Source organism: Clupea harengus, chromosome 4, assembly GCF_900700415.2.
Source record: "Clupea harengus chromosome 4, Ch_v2.0.2, whole genome shotgun sequence".
In the NCBI taxonomy this organism is placed as follows: Eukaryota; Metazoa; Chordata; class Actinopteri; order Clupeiformes; family Clupeidae; genus Clupea; species Clupea harengus.
In genome coordinates, this window is record NC_045155.1 from 4,425,080 (window position 1) to 4,441,693 (window position 16,614).

General features: G+C 39.4%; 2 protein-coding genes across 3 annotated transcripts; both read left to right on the plus strand.

Moving 5' to 3' along the window:
- Window positions 1–111: 111 nt before the first annotated feature.
- On the plus strand, window positions 112–7,330 carry fam50a (family with sequence similarity 50 member A). The gene is made up of 13 exons (XM_012830978.3): window positions 112–390; window positions 2,540–2,624; window positions 2,721–2,820; window positions 3,080–3,231; window positions 3,317–3,393; window positions 3,627–3,693; window positions 3,835–3,896; window positions 4,875–4,951; window positions 5,279–5,333; window positions 5,463–5,511; window positions 5,693–5,763; window positions 6,631–6,741; window positions 7,091–7,330. Exons 1-13 carry the CDS (start codon window positions 280–282, stop codon window positions 7,097–7,099), a joined length of 1,026 nt encoding a protein of 341 aa, XP_012686432.1. The 5' UTR covers window positions 112–279; the 3' UTR covers window positions 7,100–7,330.
- A 1,536-nt stretch (window positions 7,331–8,866) lies between these two features.
- Window positions 8,867–16,235, plus strand: si:ch211-207e14.4 (interleukin-17 receptor D). 2 transcript variants are annotated; one of them, XM_012830988.3, is made up of 12 exons: window positions 8,867–9,255; window positions 10,310–10,388; window positions 10,634–10,789; window positions 11,150–11,268; window positions 11,397–11,520; window positions 11,709–11,747; window positions 11,960–12,105; window positions 12,202–12,273; window positions 12,441–12,510; window positions 12,787–12,927; window positions 13,834–14,000; window positions 14,100–16,235. In XM_012830988.3, the coding sequence occupies exons 1-12, from the start codon at window positions 9,151–9,153 to the stop codon at window positions 14,655–14,657; spliced, it is 1,776 nt and encodes a 591-aa protein (XP_012686442.2). In that variant the 5' UTR covers window positions 8,867–9,150; the 3' UTR covers window positions 14,658–16,235. The 2 variants fall into 2 exon arrangements, with proteins under 2 accessions (XP_012686442.2, XP_012686441.2); XM_012830987.2 differs by having other exon boundaries at window positions 8,868–9,255; window positions 12,202–12,276; window positions 12,444–12,510.
- The last annotated feature ends 379 nt before the right edge of the window (window positions 16,236–16,614 follow it).

Here is a 16,614-nt window from a genome sequence, read left to right on the forward strand (position 1 = left end):
TATGCCTGTAAGAACTGAGAACTATGTTACCTATAAGAACTAAGAACTATGTTACATGACAAATATGCTTAACCGTCTAGGTGTGGACTTTTATTTAGAAAACCAATCCAAGCAGGTCAACGTCACTTCCTCTACAACTTGACCCGGAATTGAAGGTTGACCAGCAGTCGGTGCGAAATCGCCATAGTGTTTATTATTGTTTTGTTGGTTTGTTGGTTTTCTACTCGTAAATTGTGTGAGAATCACATACTTTTGATAGTTTACTGAACATTTGAAGCCATGGCGCAGTATAAAGGAGCAGCCAGCGAGGCTGGACGAGCCATGCAGTTGACGAAAAAGCGTGAAAGAGAACGAGAGCAACTGGAGCAGTTGAAGAAAAAAATTGCAGAGGTAATATATAACAAATCTAATGTTATTTAACGTGGTTTGATCTAAACAACACTTCATGTACCAAGCTTCATATAATGTACCAGTCCGAAGATCTGGGAAACTGTCGGTTTGCAGAGTGAAGATGCACTGGAGTTGTACGTGACTGTAGTCGATGTTGGCAGCGCCCTCTGGAGTTCTTAGCTATATTGTGATATATGCACATTTAACCAAAAACGCAGTACAAGGAAATCTGTTTACAGGGCATGTGCAGTTAGTATGTAGATTTAAATTACTGGGCAGCAAAGCATTGCTATAATATAATATGGCACATTTTGTGAAATGAATGCAAGCATTCAACATATCTGCAAGCAGCGATGAGGGGGCCAAGCAGACCAGCAGAGCATAGTTGCCATGGACACGTCGTGTCATTATGTCAAGGGCATGGCTGTATGCACTCACAGCAAGTTTTAATGACAATTGACCAAAGATTTGAATATAATCGGCCGCGGCTGCATCAGTTAGGTTGACATGACAAGTTGCTATGTCTTGGCCTTGGGACCTCCCGCGGTATTAACACAAAACAACTTTTTTTTGCTTATTGCAGCACTCCCTAGTGGTCAAATAATGCAAATATTTTGTGCTTGCCCAAAATGGGGTCCCAAGTCCATGTACCAAATTTGGTTTATAAAGCATTGTTGAGATATGACCTTGCTTCCTGTTTAGCGGCTTTACTGTCGATTCTGATTGGCTGTGACAGACAAACGCTTTCAATGCTTTTTGTGGTCTGTGAAAAAAAAATATATATATATATATATATTTCCCCCCCATAAAATCCAGTATGGTCTTTTAGAAATTGGGTGTATTGAACTCTGCTTGATCCAATGACTTAAGTGGTACCTCATTTTTGAAAGTCGGGGACACGGTTCAAATGTGACGAGCGTAAGTGTATGTCCAACCTGTTGGTGGAGCTAGAATGTTTGAGACGAATCATGTGACTGTCCCCAAAAAGTCTGCCAAATTTCAAAACATTGTAGCCTACCTTATGGTTCTAGGGGTTGCCATAGACTCCAAAGGCAGAAGAAGAAAGAAGATGCAAGATGCATAATAATAAGAAAAGCTAGAAACACAATGGGTGCCCACGGAACTTTACTACTTGGCCCTCAGTGAATGGGCTAAAATATCAACGACTACTGCCGTCTGCGAGTATCCCAGGCCTAGTACATAACTTGGTCTAGCTGGCCCTTTGGTGGGTGACTGGATTAATGTATTGATGAATGAATATTTCACCAAAATCTGACAATCAGACAACCCCTCAGCATGTAAACAACTATGATGGATATAAGTAGACATGGTCTAAAATGTTAATGTATTGTAACAATGTAAATGTTTGAAAATTAAGCTTACTTGTGTTGATCACATGTGACAACAGGTTTCTTTGAGGTAATAATGGCAGTTGTGCATGTTTTGGGGACACGGCTCAAATCCTTTTGTAATCCTTTTATGGTACCATGCGTGCTGGGACTTGACTAGCCTCTATTTTAAGTTTTGTATTGTGAAAACAAGGACATGGTTTCTGACTTATTATTAGGCACTTCTAAAGGAACGTTGCTGCTGTGTATTATGTTTGCCTTGATTTATTGTCATTTTTGATTCATTTGCTGACTGTTTAGAAGACTAATATTTAAGAATCAAAAAGGGTAAAATGCAGTGATTTACGAAACTCTGTTCATCATGGCTTTGTAACCATTGTAAGTCCATACCACAAGAAAACAAATGGGCGTACCTGTGCCCTTTTTGTGGTTTGTGTGCGGTGTTTGAGCCGACATGTTAAAAACATTTTTAATTATGCACTGTAGGGCGTGCACGGTTCAAGTGCAGGCATGCTGAAAGTGGAAATCACTTTAAACTAACTTTGACTGCAGGGTTCAGGATTCAACTTATGAATCAAAACGTCAGTGTAATATTTGTGGATCACCCTCTTATTTGGCTCACACTATCATAGGTCAATTGAATCATGTGTTGTAAATATTCTGTCCCATGCTTAATGCGACAGTGCTGTTGCAGGTTATGAAATAGAAATGGAGACTGTAGACACCTGCAGTAAAGAGTATCAGATGCATGTTCTTTGCTTGAAATATCTGTTAATGTGAATGTGCTTTGTTTTCTCCAGGACAATATGGTGAAGTCCAACATTGATAAGAAGTTCTCTGCTCATTATGATGCAGTGGAACAAGAACTCAAATCCAGCACTGTGGGTAAGTTCAAAGGTCAAACTGTTTTGGATGTAAACAGTCCCTCAATTTGATTACTTACTTAAGTTAGAACTTAAATATATTGCTTTTTGCCCAAAGGTCTGGTGACGCTTAATGACATGAAGGCAAAACAAGAGGCCTTAGTCAAAGAGAGAGAAAAACAGCTGGCTAAGAAGGAGCAATCCAAGGAATTGCAACTGTAAGTGCATGTTCCTCCCCTGCACATGCTTCCAATATATTTTATTTTATTTCAACTCGTACTTGTGTAGTTAGTGTTTTATTCAACATAAAGTTCCTTTTATTCAACATAAATGTAATTTAGTTTTCTTCTTATGAACATGAACTTAATAATTGCAGTAATTGTTGAAGATAATGAGTCATTGACAGATTGTTTTTAGTACGATGGAACGAAAACATGTAACCCCTATCCTGACCTTGTCTTTGCACCTCTAAACCAGGAAACTAGAAAAGCAGAAAGAGAAGAAGCGGAAGGAAGAGCAAAAGAGAAAGATTGCTAGCTTGTCCTTCAACCCTGACGAGGGAGAAGATGAGGAGGAGGAGGAGGAGGAGGAGAATGACAATGAGGAAGAGGAAGACATGGAGGAGGACTGTGAGTAAAGCTTTCTTCTTTTAAAATCCACTCCACAGACTGAAATAAAACAGTGACATTATCAAACACTGTATTTTTGTGACAGACTTTCCAGTGAAGAAGAAGAAACTGGGGAAGAATCCAGATGTGGACACCAGCTTTCTACCAGATCGAGACAGAGAGGTGAGGAACCAGGCTCATTTTCCCTGTTGTGGTTAGTGCAAAGCAGCCCTCTGCTTTGTATGTTTCATGTCTCTGCTGTGCAGGTGCATAATAACAGGTGTGTGTGTGTGTGTGTGTGTGTGTGTGTGTGTGTGTGTGTGTGTGTGTGTGTGTGTGTGTGTGTGTGTGTGTGTGTGTGTGTGTGTGTGTGTGTGTGTGTGTGTGTGTGTGTGTGTGTGTGTGCTCACATACAGGAAGAGGAGAATCGTCTACGAGAGGAACTACGGCAGGAATGGGAGGGGAAGCAGGAGAAGATCAAAAGTAAAAAAAAACGTTTAACACAGTAGTGCATCATTGCTTAAAATACTGTGACTTGTAACAGCCATACCAACTAAAAGACGACTGCTGTCCCACTACAGTATTTAACACTTATCACTATTAATGTGTATGGTTGCCTTTTAGGTGAGGAAATTGAAATCACCTTCAGTTACTGGGATGGCTCAGGTCACAGAAAGACTGTCAAGGTAAATATTTTTCAGGGAGATTCCAACCGCCTGACAATTTCAACTCTTTAGATATGGTTTGGTAAATAAATACATATAACGAAAACAAATAAAAGATTTGGCAGATGAAAGGACAGGTGAATAGAAAGCGTCATGACGTGAATTAGTGGTAAGAGCGAGGATAGTTAGTTCTATATTCAGTAACTGACTAACATTGCTATGATGCCTCCCCTGCCTCACTCCTTATCAGTGCCCGATGTTGACCCAGGAAAAACTGTACAACCCTTGAGGTCTACAAATTGTAGTTAATGCTAATGAAATCCAGAAAGCTGAAATTGGACCTATGTCAAACTTAAGGCCCCTAATTTCATTCACGGGCAACTGGCAATGATTAAAGCAACAATGCAAGGTCCGCCACTCATGAACTAAAGCTAAGTTAATAACTTGTCAAAAATGTTTTGCTAATTTAACACCATGAGCAAGATGATAAGCGCAGACATGAGTGGGTCAGCGCAATGCTCCCACACGCCAAACAATAGCTTTACTTCATGGGCGTTGCTCATTGCTTTGCTAGTAGCCCATCAATCAAATTAAGGCCCCTAATCTCACTCTGTAAATTGATTAGGGTGATATGTGTGCTGCCCATGCAGTTGGAAATTAAAGAAGAGATATGAAAACAGACAACAAATGCAGACACAGAGCTTGGCTACAACGGCACTAACTTTACCAAGCTCAATTTTATCTTCTATAAGTTGTATCAGACCCCAATATCGTATGATGTATGTATGCAAGAGAGAGGTGTTGCTTCATTAGTTTGTTACTTACAGTTTAATATTCTGCTAGAAGGTTAAAACCAATCAAGTTACTGCTCTCTTCTGTTGTTAGTAATATGCTGTTTAGCATTACATTAATGCATCATCCATCAAATATTACCGTCTATGCATATTTGATGATGAGGGTTGAGTTGTGAGTAATGCTGAATTTATTTTGTTTATGCAGATGAAGAAAGGCAATACTATTCAGAACTTCTTACAAAAGGCGCTGGAAATCTTGAGGAAAGATTTCAGTGAGCTAAGGTAAATGTTTTTTTTTATGACCTGTCATCAACCATTGCTCAGAATTATGACATAATTGTGGGCTTAAGGCATAAACATATCCATGTAGACATAACGGTCTATGAATTATGAGAGAGGTGAGATGTTTCCGTGAATTAAGTCACTGAGTTAAGAGTAGATGCTGCACTTGAAACACCTGAAACACTCCGTACCGATTCTTTTGGTCTTAGTACGACCTGAGCTGTATTTTCTGAACGGTCAAGAACAGGAAGTGTGGACAAGTGTTGTGAATCTACTCAGTGCAGTATCCCCTGACACAAGTTGAACCTTTCTGTCTGTTTGCCTCAGATCAGCTGGTGTGGAGCAGCTAATGTACATCAAAGAGGATCTGATCATTCCCCATGTAAGTGGAGGTTTGCCCTGCCCTCTTCACTTGCCCTCCTCACTTGCTGCCGTCTATGCTTGACATGCTCATTATAATTCAGAACAACAGAAAAATTAATTAATTCATATTTCAAATATCTGTTCACAGCACCACAGCTTCTATGACTTCATAGTGACAAAAGCCAGAGGCAAAAGTGGTGAGTGGCTTTATTTAGTTATTGACAGGAAATCAATTTGTTTATTATTTATTTATTGACAGGAAATCAAAAAGTGCTCATTTCTGGACGGTCTAGGGGTTGGTTTTCTCACAGAGAAAAGGAAGTTGAGTATCTGGAACGCTACGTTACAGCAAACCATTTTGATTGTCTGCTTTTTCAGGACCGCTCTTCAGCTTTGATGTACACGATGACATCCGATTGATAAACGATGCTACCGTTGAGAAAGATGAGGTAATGCTATTTTCATTGCAGAAGTAAAACGGGGCCCACACCCTCTTTAAGAATGCTCATTCCAGATGTAAAATATAGACCTGACTTTTGTCATGGCATTTACAAGCAACGACAGTAAAACTGAAATTGTCAGTTTGAAACCAATGACAGCAGAACTGTAAAAAGTATAAGAACTTTTTCTAAAATCTGGTGATTTGATGTAGGTCAGTGTTACTCATTGCGCGGCTCGCAAACCTCATGCAGCTCACCAAACTTTAACTGACGGCTCGCATGGCAGCTAGTAATTATATGATAATACAGCCAATACACATAATTCATAAAGAGTTCTCAAAACAGATATGCTATTCATAAACAAGATGGCAATGTAGGCTACAAACACGGAATTGTCAAAACCTGCTCAACCACAATGGCTATAGTGTTGTTGGACTGGTAAATAAATAGTGAGCTGGTGTAGAATAATTTGGGTTGATACCAGGAATGTTATATACTGTACCCTACACTACAACTATGCAACATTTTGCACATAATATTTGGGCTTTTACTTGATTAATGAATTGATACTGCTAAAGGGGTGGAAACAAATCACAAATCTGTCAACACTGCACACTTGCATTGTAGCGTTAGTTACTATTGGTTATAGGCTATTGCAGCGTCTCGTGCTAGTTAGTGTGACCTGCACGGACAATAGAAATTAATTTACACTCAAACAAATGAGTAACTCTCTTTTGGACTTTGTCTTGCCAGTGTTGGAAAATCATGGAAAAAATGAAATTGAATGAATGGTCTATGTTGAATTTTAGCCTTGCATATGGCAAATGTGTTAAAGTCTGGAATGTGACTGGCTATGTTGTACTCTGTTGTGAATAGTCCCATGCAGGTAAAGTGGTCCTGCGAAGCTGGTATGAGAAAAACAAGCACATCTTTCCCGCCAGTCGATGGGAGCCATATGACCCAGAGAAGAAATGGGATAAATACACGGTAAGCAGTTCCAGTACCATGGTAGTTGCACAAGTGAATTGATTCATAAGTAATATGCATCCTTCACATAGTAGTTGCGGTAGGTCTGTGAATAAAATGCCTCAGGGAATAAGATTATGTTGAGAAACAATGCATGTGCTTGCTTGCTGTGATTTATGGCTGTGGGTTTTTCTAGTTCAATCGTGTCTTCCGTAACCCTGAAATATGCAGTGAGAGGTTCATAGCAGGATAATACATAGATTGTCATAATAACCACTTCTATAGGGACCATAGAAATTGCACTTCAATTTGTAATGTTTTTAGTAAAAGTGACATTATAACTAAAGCTTGGCTCACTTTATGTTTGCAGATCCGGTGATGAATCTCCCTCCAGTATCAACGTTATGTTACTTACAGATTTCATACTCGCAATATCAGAACATTTTATTTCCTGTCTCAAATACCAAGGAAAGGAGACTACCCTAAATTGTTTTTTTAAATGTATATATTCATCAACCAGATCTGTTCTAGGTCTAGGTCATAGATTCATTGAACTGTATTTAGTTTCATTGCAGAAGTTGGTGTCGTCAATAAAATATTATGAACAGTTTATTTATCCTCATTCCTCTCTGTCTAAATCATATAACTGTGCAAATACCAACATACAATTTGTTTCAATTTTCACTATCTGGGGATGCTAAATTATGAAGATCTTGTAGAATTTGACAAATTATTAAATCACCAATAAAAATGGTGGAGAGTGTTCCATCCAGTTAATATTGTGTGGCTTGAAAAAAAACCTTAAAACCCCATTATGTGAGGATATGTATTTTTTTTGCTACTGAGCTCCCCGTGCTAAAGTTGCGGAGTGTAGCTCACTTACACCACTGTTGTAAAACAATACAAATCGCGCCTCGAGACCCTCTGTATTTGTTGACAAGCTGCAGGATATGGAACCGGCGAAGACAACGGCAGAAGCCAAAGAAGCATGTAGGTAGATTAACACAAGATAGAGTAATATCACAAGATTTTACACAAATATGACTGCATAGTGTTATTTATTGTGACATCGGAGATGAACGCTAACATGACATTTTAGTTTTACTGAAATACTGCTTGTGTTTTTACCCCATATTCAATTCAATTCAATTCAATTCAAGTGCTTTATTTTTCACATACACAAATGTAGTGAAATGTAAAAGGGTCTACGCTCCACATTGCAAAAATAAATAAATAAAAAAAAGGAAAGAGTGCTGAATTAAACAAATTGAGATCAAGTGTCTCACTGCCTATATACATTGTTTTATAAGTGTTTGAATGTGTACAATTATGTTGGTGTCATGCTTAATATACACTGGAGTGTGTAATTTATTACAAGCTAGCTGATGAGAGGGAGAGAGAAAGAAAAGTGAGGCATATGGATTAAGTTAGGTTTTCAAAGTTCTCGCAAGAGGTCTCGTACCCCAAAGTTACATGTAGTACATGCAATACCAGGTGTGCTGTGGCAGTGGCACAGATGCAATTTCTCTGTATTACAAGATAGTGTACAACCAAAATGATTTTGAAGCTGTTACTTTAAAGCAGCAATAAGGAGTTTTGTTCCAAAGCTAGCAAGCTAACTACCTAAAAGGCATACAAAAAAACCTTGCAAACACCACCAACAGCCCAGTTCACACTGATAGAAGCTTGGCAGTATAGCTGGCAATGTCATGCCGTGAAAGCTTTTCTTCCATTTTTGCAGGGTGTTCCAGCCAGGAAACACAGAACTACATAGGGCATATCCTGGATGGCTAGTGGGAAAGAAACAGGGGTTTATCTGTCCTCCACATGACAATATGCAATCAAAATGAATTTGAGGATGGTACCAAAACTAGTTGCCTATAAAACCATACCTCAAAAAGTGTCAAATTGTTGCATAGTTTAACTTTAAGGTAAAATTGTTGCATAATGTTGCTTTAATATGTATGGCAATTAAACTCGCCCACCACAATATTTTGCACCTTGGTCAAGGATAACACGTCATTCCAAGCACAGAAGGTACAACTGTCAAGGGGACCTCTTGTAGCATACCTGAGGAATTAATTCAATAGAGTGGTATTGTATAGCCTTAACGTAAGAATGGCCTAATTCACCCATAGAGTTGTAAATACCATTCAATACGTGGATTTTGTGACCGATACTAATTTTAATGGCCCTATCCACGTGCTCTTTTTTGCCGCGCCTCCTGTACTCTAAAGAGACCTCTAGTGAACAGATACTGCCCAAAGGCACCACTCCCTGAACCTTCTCTGTTTGTGCAACCTTTTCTCACCGTCCAACATAGTTGGATCGCAATTGGTTTGTACTACGGGTGCGACTTTGAGAGCCAGACATTTGTGTTTGGAATCCTTGTGTACTACGTCCGCCACCTTGGCACCTAGGTGGGTTGCAATGTGGCGGGGCACACTGACCCTTTGCCTGTCTTTGCTCCTTCATTCTGGAGCTCTCGAAGAGCAAATCCACCCACAAAACTGTACGCTGAACTGCATTCGGAAGGTAAGCCTGTGAACTCGGTACTAATAATCTGATGTTTAAACTTTATCTGGTTGATGAGAAAGCAGCTGGCTACAGCCCTATTGGGTCTGTTTGGTTATATTTATCAGTATGAAGTTAAATAGCTAAAGTGGTTTGCTTTCATGTAGGCTGCTGTGACGCTTCTTTTCTCAGAATTTGTAGTAGGCTATGTAGCCTACTGTTGACACTGAAAGATACAAACAGGATAAAGGTCAGGGGTTGGCTACCCGCGGATCCCTTTAGCTCCTCTAGTGGCTCTCGGCTTTGTAAAAACAAATTGAAGAATATATCTCCTTACATTATCCAATTGTAAAAATATGAAGGGTATACACTGAATACAAAATAATGTAACATTTCATGAACTAAATGCGCGTCATCTGCTACATCTCGACGGTGGCTTAGTGAGTTTTCTTAAGCTAGCTATGGATGAAATACAAAATAAGTAACCTACCGCCTACCTATATTTACATTTACATTTAGTCATTTAGCAGACGCTTTTGTCCAAAGCGACGTACAAGGGAGAGAACAGTCAAGCTAAGAGCAATAAAAAAGCATGGTGTAACAATAAATACTACTTTACATGAGAATTAGAAAAACAACAACCTAGAAAAGAGGAAAAAGAAGTGCAGGAATGTAACTGCTGACTTACTATATAGTAAAACAAATGAAGGAATGCTTACTTAGAACTATTAGTATGTTGATGGGCTCATAAGCTAAACTATTAGGATGTAGTACCTGCATTTAAACGGCTCAAATCTTTTTTGTATATTTTGATTTCTTTCTGACCAAAACATAGGTCTTTAGATTGTAAAGTTTACCGACTGCTGATATACATTAACGTATTTTACGTACATTAACAAGGTTTTAGACTAGTTGGGCACCTGTACTAGAAGCTGAGGTCATGCATTGTCCTTAGGTATTGGGACATATTAAGTCTCCTGTCCTCTAGGCTGAACATTTCATGTGTTATTTCTCTGTGACCCTGAGGATTAGTTCAGTCATTCATAATTGTATCTGTATATCTTTACTCTACCAGGGTGAACCTGAATGCAAGTACTGCCGAATAACACAGGATAACGTTAAAACAGCTTTAGGATTTACCTCTCCATTTGGAGGTTAGTATGGAGGTATTTTGTTGTCACCGCATGCTAATGTTGATTTTTGAGTCTGAAAAAACAGATTGTGTCATGTATTTACTCTTTAACAAACAATGAAGCTGATTGCCCTAAATTCTTAAAATTGTCACCCCACTTATACATATGCAATGCTTTATTCTGCCCTCAATTCTCCTCTTATTTTTATGATGACTTGTTTGCCTTCCCTGAATTATTATAATGATTTTCTCTTTCTCTCTGGTCAGCTTGTGTTCCTTGGCCATGTCATGCTTTTCTAGGTGAAACTCCACACATTTGTCAGCATTATGTTCACGCTCCACAAAATGTGGTCGTTGAGTTCTTGCCCAATCTTGATCCGAAACATGAGACTGCCATTATATCATGGAGCCCCAGTAAACACGGTAATTCCAGAGGAAGGTCAACTAAGACGATTTTTTTTCCTTCCCTGTAAAAAGTTATTTAAGACATAGATTGGTACATATGACAAACAGTGCTCCCAGTACATAGTTCAAAGTCTAGATGATAGCACCAACGTCTGAGTTATAGATATATTTTCCTTAAATGTAGGTTTGGCAGAAAAGGTAGACCATGATCTGATGATTGATTAGAGTAAGGCTGTTATTTCATTAAATATTATTTCATATGTTATAATTATCATATATCATTTTCCTATGAATATGAATGCTATTTTATTAAGTTTTCACTTAAATGCATTCATAGTTTTTGTTGTTTGTTGGTTTGTGGTCTGTTCTGTGGCTCAGGAATTGCCTTCCTGCGAGGATTTCAAGTTTCCTTACACGCCTTGGGTGGGGCTCAGGTAGTCTGTCAGCTTTTCTTGATGCAGCAGAACCTGTCCCTGACACCAGCTCATACCCAAATGGTACAATTTAAAGCTACTCAATAATAGTCCCTTTTTCTTGGTTAGAAATATTTACCACAAAAAGAATGACCAGAATACATACATAAATATAAAATGTACGTGTTTACAAAAGTTGTTTTTCTTCCTAGATTTACTACTCAGAACCCTTCCCTATGTTGCCTCTGGATACTCAGTATGCAGTGACAGTAATGGCACTGCCCGTGCCTGAGAAGTGGGACCGATTTTACCATAAGAAACTGTTCAGCACAATCAGTAAGTCAGTGCTAGTTAGTGACCCAAAGGCGTTCAAGGTCGCACCACACCAAAACACATATTTGACTTTTCCCTATCCATAACAGTTTGCTTAAAGAGGGCTGCACACACATAACTCATGGTCTGCCGAAAGAAAATGACAGGCAAGGGATCGTAATGCTTTTACTTTCTTCTCTGTAATTGTACAGCATGCCCTCAGAAAAATGGACTAGAGAAATGCAAAAAAGGTGAGTAACCACTGATTCAACGAATACACACATTCCAACAGAATCATTTAATACATAATATTTATGAAACCTTTTTATGGTTTACACGGAAACTGAAACTGGTTTGACTGGTCTGACTTTTTATGACCTTACACACAACACCGCATTGGTAGCAGTGGGGAGTGGAGACAGATGTTCAATGTTTGAGCCACTGTTTACTTGGTTTTCCACAGACTGGTACCCAACATACCTCGTTGTAGAGCAAGATGGTCATGACATCAATGTAACGTTCAACCTTGCACCCCCCGATCTACAGCTCGGTCGTTATTTGTCATCGTGCTATGGTGGGGGTGAAAGGACATACACAGCATTGGAGCCAGTAAGTAGGTTTTGCCTCAAAGCAGAACGATGTGTAGTTTATGTCCCAAATGTTCTTTTTCAGGACCTCAAAAATGTCCCAAATGTTCTTTTTCAGGACCTCAAAAATAACAACACACAATATACGTATCGTTTGTCCCATCTGTACCCTGGAGTAAATTACACTTGTGTGGTGAGCCAAAGTAATGAATTAAATTACATCATTCCAAAAAATGTGACTTTTCATTCCAGTGAATGATTCCAGTAGCTTGTTGTTATTTAAACGGTTACCATAAGCACTGGTGTAATATAATGAGCATTGTTTTGTTTTTCTGCATTGTGACACTCAATATATAACAGATAGCAGCTGATGTGGTAGATGCAGTCAAGAAAAAATTCTTTATTGAGATACTGCCAATAAGAGAAGGTAAGTTTTGATCATAACATGTCTGACTTCATCTTTATAATAAGGTGTGTTTGTAAACTGTGGGTTCCCTTCTTAAAATTGAATCTTAGAACTAAAAGCAGAGGGTCTGGGATAATACAAGTTCTCAACATCAAAATGTTCCCAAGAAGGGTTATTTAAAATGACTATACTACCTTCCCATAAATATAAATGTTGATGTTTCTTTCGTCACAGATATTTTAGTGTGACTTCAGAACTAGTGAAACATTGAGTCGATTGTATTATGTGTTTCCACAGATACCTCTTCATCACTTTCAGACCTCATCCTCCTCATCTCCCTGCTCTCTCTTGGCGTGTTCCTAGCCACTACTGTTGCCGCTCTCATAGCTCTGTGCAAGAGAAAAAGGGACAAGCTAAACAAGAAGTACACAGCTCCAGGTGGGGAGTGTTTGAGTGTGTGTGTGTGTGTGTGTGGGTGTGTGTTTGAGTGTGTGTGTGTGGGTGAGGGGGGTGGGGGGGGGGGGGGGGTGGGGGAATTTCTGTAATTCCAAAGCTAATATTTGTAGTCCTCTATGTTAGATATTGGTAAGTTTTGCATACTATGCATATTAAATTATCCCTGTTCTTTGTCTTAGCCACACCAGGTGTTTGGTGCCGAGTCTATTAACAAGGCTTCGCATATCACCTCAATCCTGCCTTTCGTCTGAGCCGCGAGTAATAGTTGAAGCCAGGCCTATAAGCATTTAGATGATCGTGGTCATCAAGACCCTTCCTGCCTGGCGTTCATACCTCTCATATCCCCTCTCCTACACACCCCCCTTACACCTTTAACTAGACCCACAGACACACCCACCTTCCTTAAGGTTTTCTTATCACCATGTAGGCATACACCTTTACACCCATCATGTTAGGATCAAAATCCCCTCAAGTAAACCTATTGTTCACATTCTCTTCTCCCATGGAACAAACGACGCATTTACATCAAGTACACCCAAACATCAGAGACCTCCACACATTTAATTAAAACACTACAAAGTGACCCCCTCACACAAATGATTCCTTCCTGCCAAAAAGGTCCAGTGTAAACCACACCTTATATCACCTAAAAGATAACAACGAAGTGTATTCTCAGTAACCTGTAATTGCACAATCTGAGGTTACTGTGCTGTGCGTTAGAAATTCCGAGGCTAAACTTTGTCAGTTAGAATAACCAGATATTTTCGCCAGCCGGCTTCCCGAGGTTCTTTACTCACTCCATCTACGATCAGCTAACCTGTCTCTTTAATCTAATACACTGTGAGGATTTTTTTTTTTAATCACTCAAGAATTGTTTTATGTCTTCAGACATTTGTCAGCAATTCCATGACAGACCTGAGGGACAGTGTGTGGCTGTGAGCAGTAAGTCCAGTCCACCAAGCCTGCTGATAGTCTATTCAAGCAGCGATGGTCCTGCTCATGTTCGGGTTGTCCTACATCTTGCAGCTTTCCTGCAAAGGCATATGGCAATTAAGGTAAAAAAAAAAAAAAAAAAAGAACACAGGACAAAATACACACTGGGTTTGGTACTGTTAATAATTCATGACTGCAATTCACAACTCCTCTCTGATCAGGTTTTTCTGGATCTGTGGGAGTCTCTAAGTTTGATGGAGGACGGTGTGCTGGGATGGTACAGCAGGAAGATTGCAGAGAGCGAATATGTGCTGGTCATCTGCTCCTCGGGTCTCCATCACAGACCACAGGAGAAAAAGGATGGTGGGAAGGAAGAAGACCATCCAGATCAAAACATGTCTTCAGCCATTGTAGCTGTGATTGGCGAGGAGCTCTGTCGAGCCAAAGCCAGGGGCCAAGACCTGTCCAAATACATTACAGCAAACTTTGAATACTCTAAAGAGACAGATGTGCCAGCGGTAATGGGTCTGGCATCCCACTACACCCTCACCGCAGACTTCCCCCTACTGTTCTCCCATATTCATGGGCTGGCCCTCCAGCAGCCTGGGGTCTGTCTGCAGATAGAGCATATCTCTGAGGACTACTACAAACTTCCTGCTGGGGAAGCACTACAGAGAGCCATCCTGGAGGCTAAGACTGGGCTCAGTGAACAACATGAATGTGAAGATATGAAAGGACCTACAACTACCACTACTACAAATGGATGGATGATGTTATGAATGGAAATCTTAATGATTTTGAATGGGAGAGTGTGTATGGATCCATTAGCACGGAGCAATATCATGGTCTAAAAATAAGGGGGTACAGAATTTTGAAGGCACACATTTATAGAATGTTATTTGCAGAATATTGTTTTGGCTATTTCAGCTTTCTGAGGGGTAGTTTGTACCATGATTACTATCCAGGGGTAATAGACTCCTGACTGTCCTTGGGTAATAAATATACTGATCCCTGACAGAAAAGATGCCATGTTGTTGGTCCAGTACACTGGGCTAAACCATAATCCTGCTGCCTGAACCGGTTATGTGTTCCAAACAAACAGCTGTTCAGTTCAGTTCAGTTCATGCTTGAACATGGGATTGCAGATATAAGTGTTCTATACTTTACGTAGCTTACGTACATCGATGCATTGTATTTAATAAGCAGAACACCTCATGATTTGTCTTTTGCACTTTTTAGCAGAACACTGGTAGATTTTCGAAAATGCCTCATTAAGATGCACTTACAGGTTAAAACACTGGACACTGCTGCTGCTAAGTCCTGAAAGCTAGACATCACAGTTTTTGTGATGGCCAACATGTACTTAACCTCAGCATAACTGTTTCATATATGTCATATATTCAAATGTATATAGTACACTTAGTGATGACATTACATGTTTGTTGTTGCACATAGGCTAATTATGTTCTCTTAATGTTATCTTTATCTTTGTCTCCTCATACTACAAATAAGCTACTCTGGTCATGCTTCCTGTTTTATATGATAGGACTATTATGATGGTAATCAAATTTAGCTTGATTCTTCTCATTTTCAAAATTAGGCCTTTCTAAATTAGAAATTGTGTTTAGTATTTGTTCCTTGGATTGCCATTTGGACATTGTGAATTGTCCAAATGGCAGCTGTCAAAGTGCTTAGAAGAGAAGTTGATTTACTTCTTTAGGTTGACCCTAGGGTGCAGTAGGTTAACCATTATCATTTTTATATGCTGTTTTGATGAATCACTGGTAATATTATGAAAGCAATATTATTTCTGTCAGATGTATCAACTCTGATGGTATATGACACTGAAACTTTTATATCGTTGTACTGTTTTTCACCAGTAGATCTACACGTAAAATTACTTAAATTAAGTGGTTAAATTAGAGGGCGGCTGGTTTTTAGGTGTATGCGTAGATATTTAGATAGAGACGTCAGGCCTTTGTGTTAGGCCTTTGCACAAGAAAGTATCCATCTTGTCCGGCATTATTATATGGCTTTAACATCTATAGTCTCTTGTCTACACACCACAGGCTTTCAACATGGACTACATGTGAATACAAGTATTCCAGTAGCTCTCTTGATAGAACCAGAGAATCCCACCATGTCCATGGGTTGTGGAAAATTAATGCAACCAGGTGTGCAGTCATCAAATACATCAGAAATGAAATGTTTTGGCAATAACAACACTGGTGTAAAAGCTATTTTATTGAGTGTGTGTTCTCATTGAATTGCTTTATTATCTGAGTATTAGAAAACATAACCAAACATTAAAGATGAAGTGTACGAAGGTACAGTATTTTCTAATGTGAGGAATTATAGACCTGTCTCCCTTCTTCCTTTTTTGTCGAAGATCCTTGAAAAGGTTGTCTTCAAGCAAGTTTCTGATTTTGTGTCTCAGAATAATTTGCTAGACCTTAAACAGTCTGTTATTAACAGTGGTCATTCTACTGAAACAGCTCTTTTTTCTGCTCAGTCATCAGCACTGATTCTACTAGTCTTGTCAGCAGCCTCTGACACTGTGAACCATGACATCATCCTCTCTACGCTGTCCGAATTGGGAATTTCGGGGAAAGCACTCAATTGGTTTGAATCGTACCTAAGTGGAGGTTCATTCAATGAGTCATGGCAGGGACAGGTGTCAAAATCTCCCCAACTCTCCACTGGTGTACCTCAAGGATCGGTACTTGGACCCCTCCT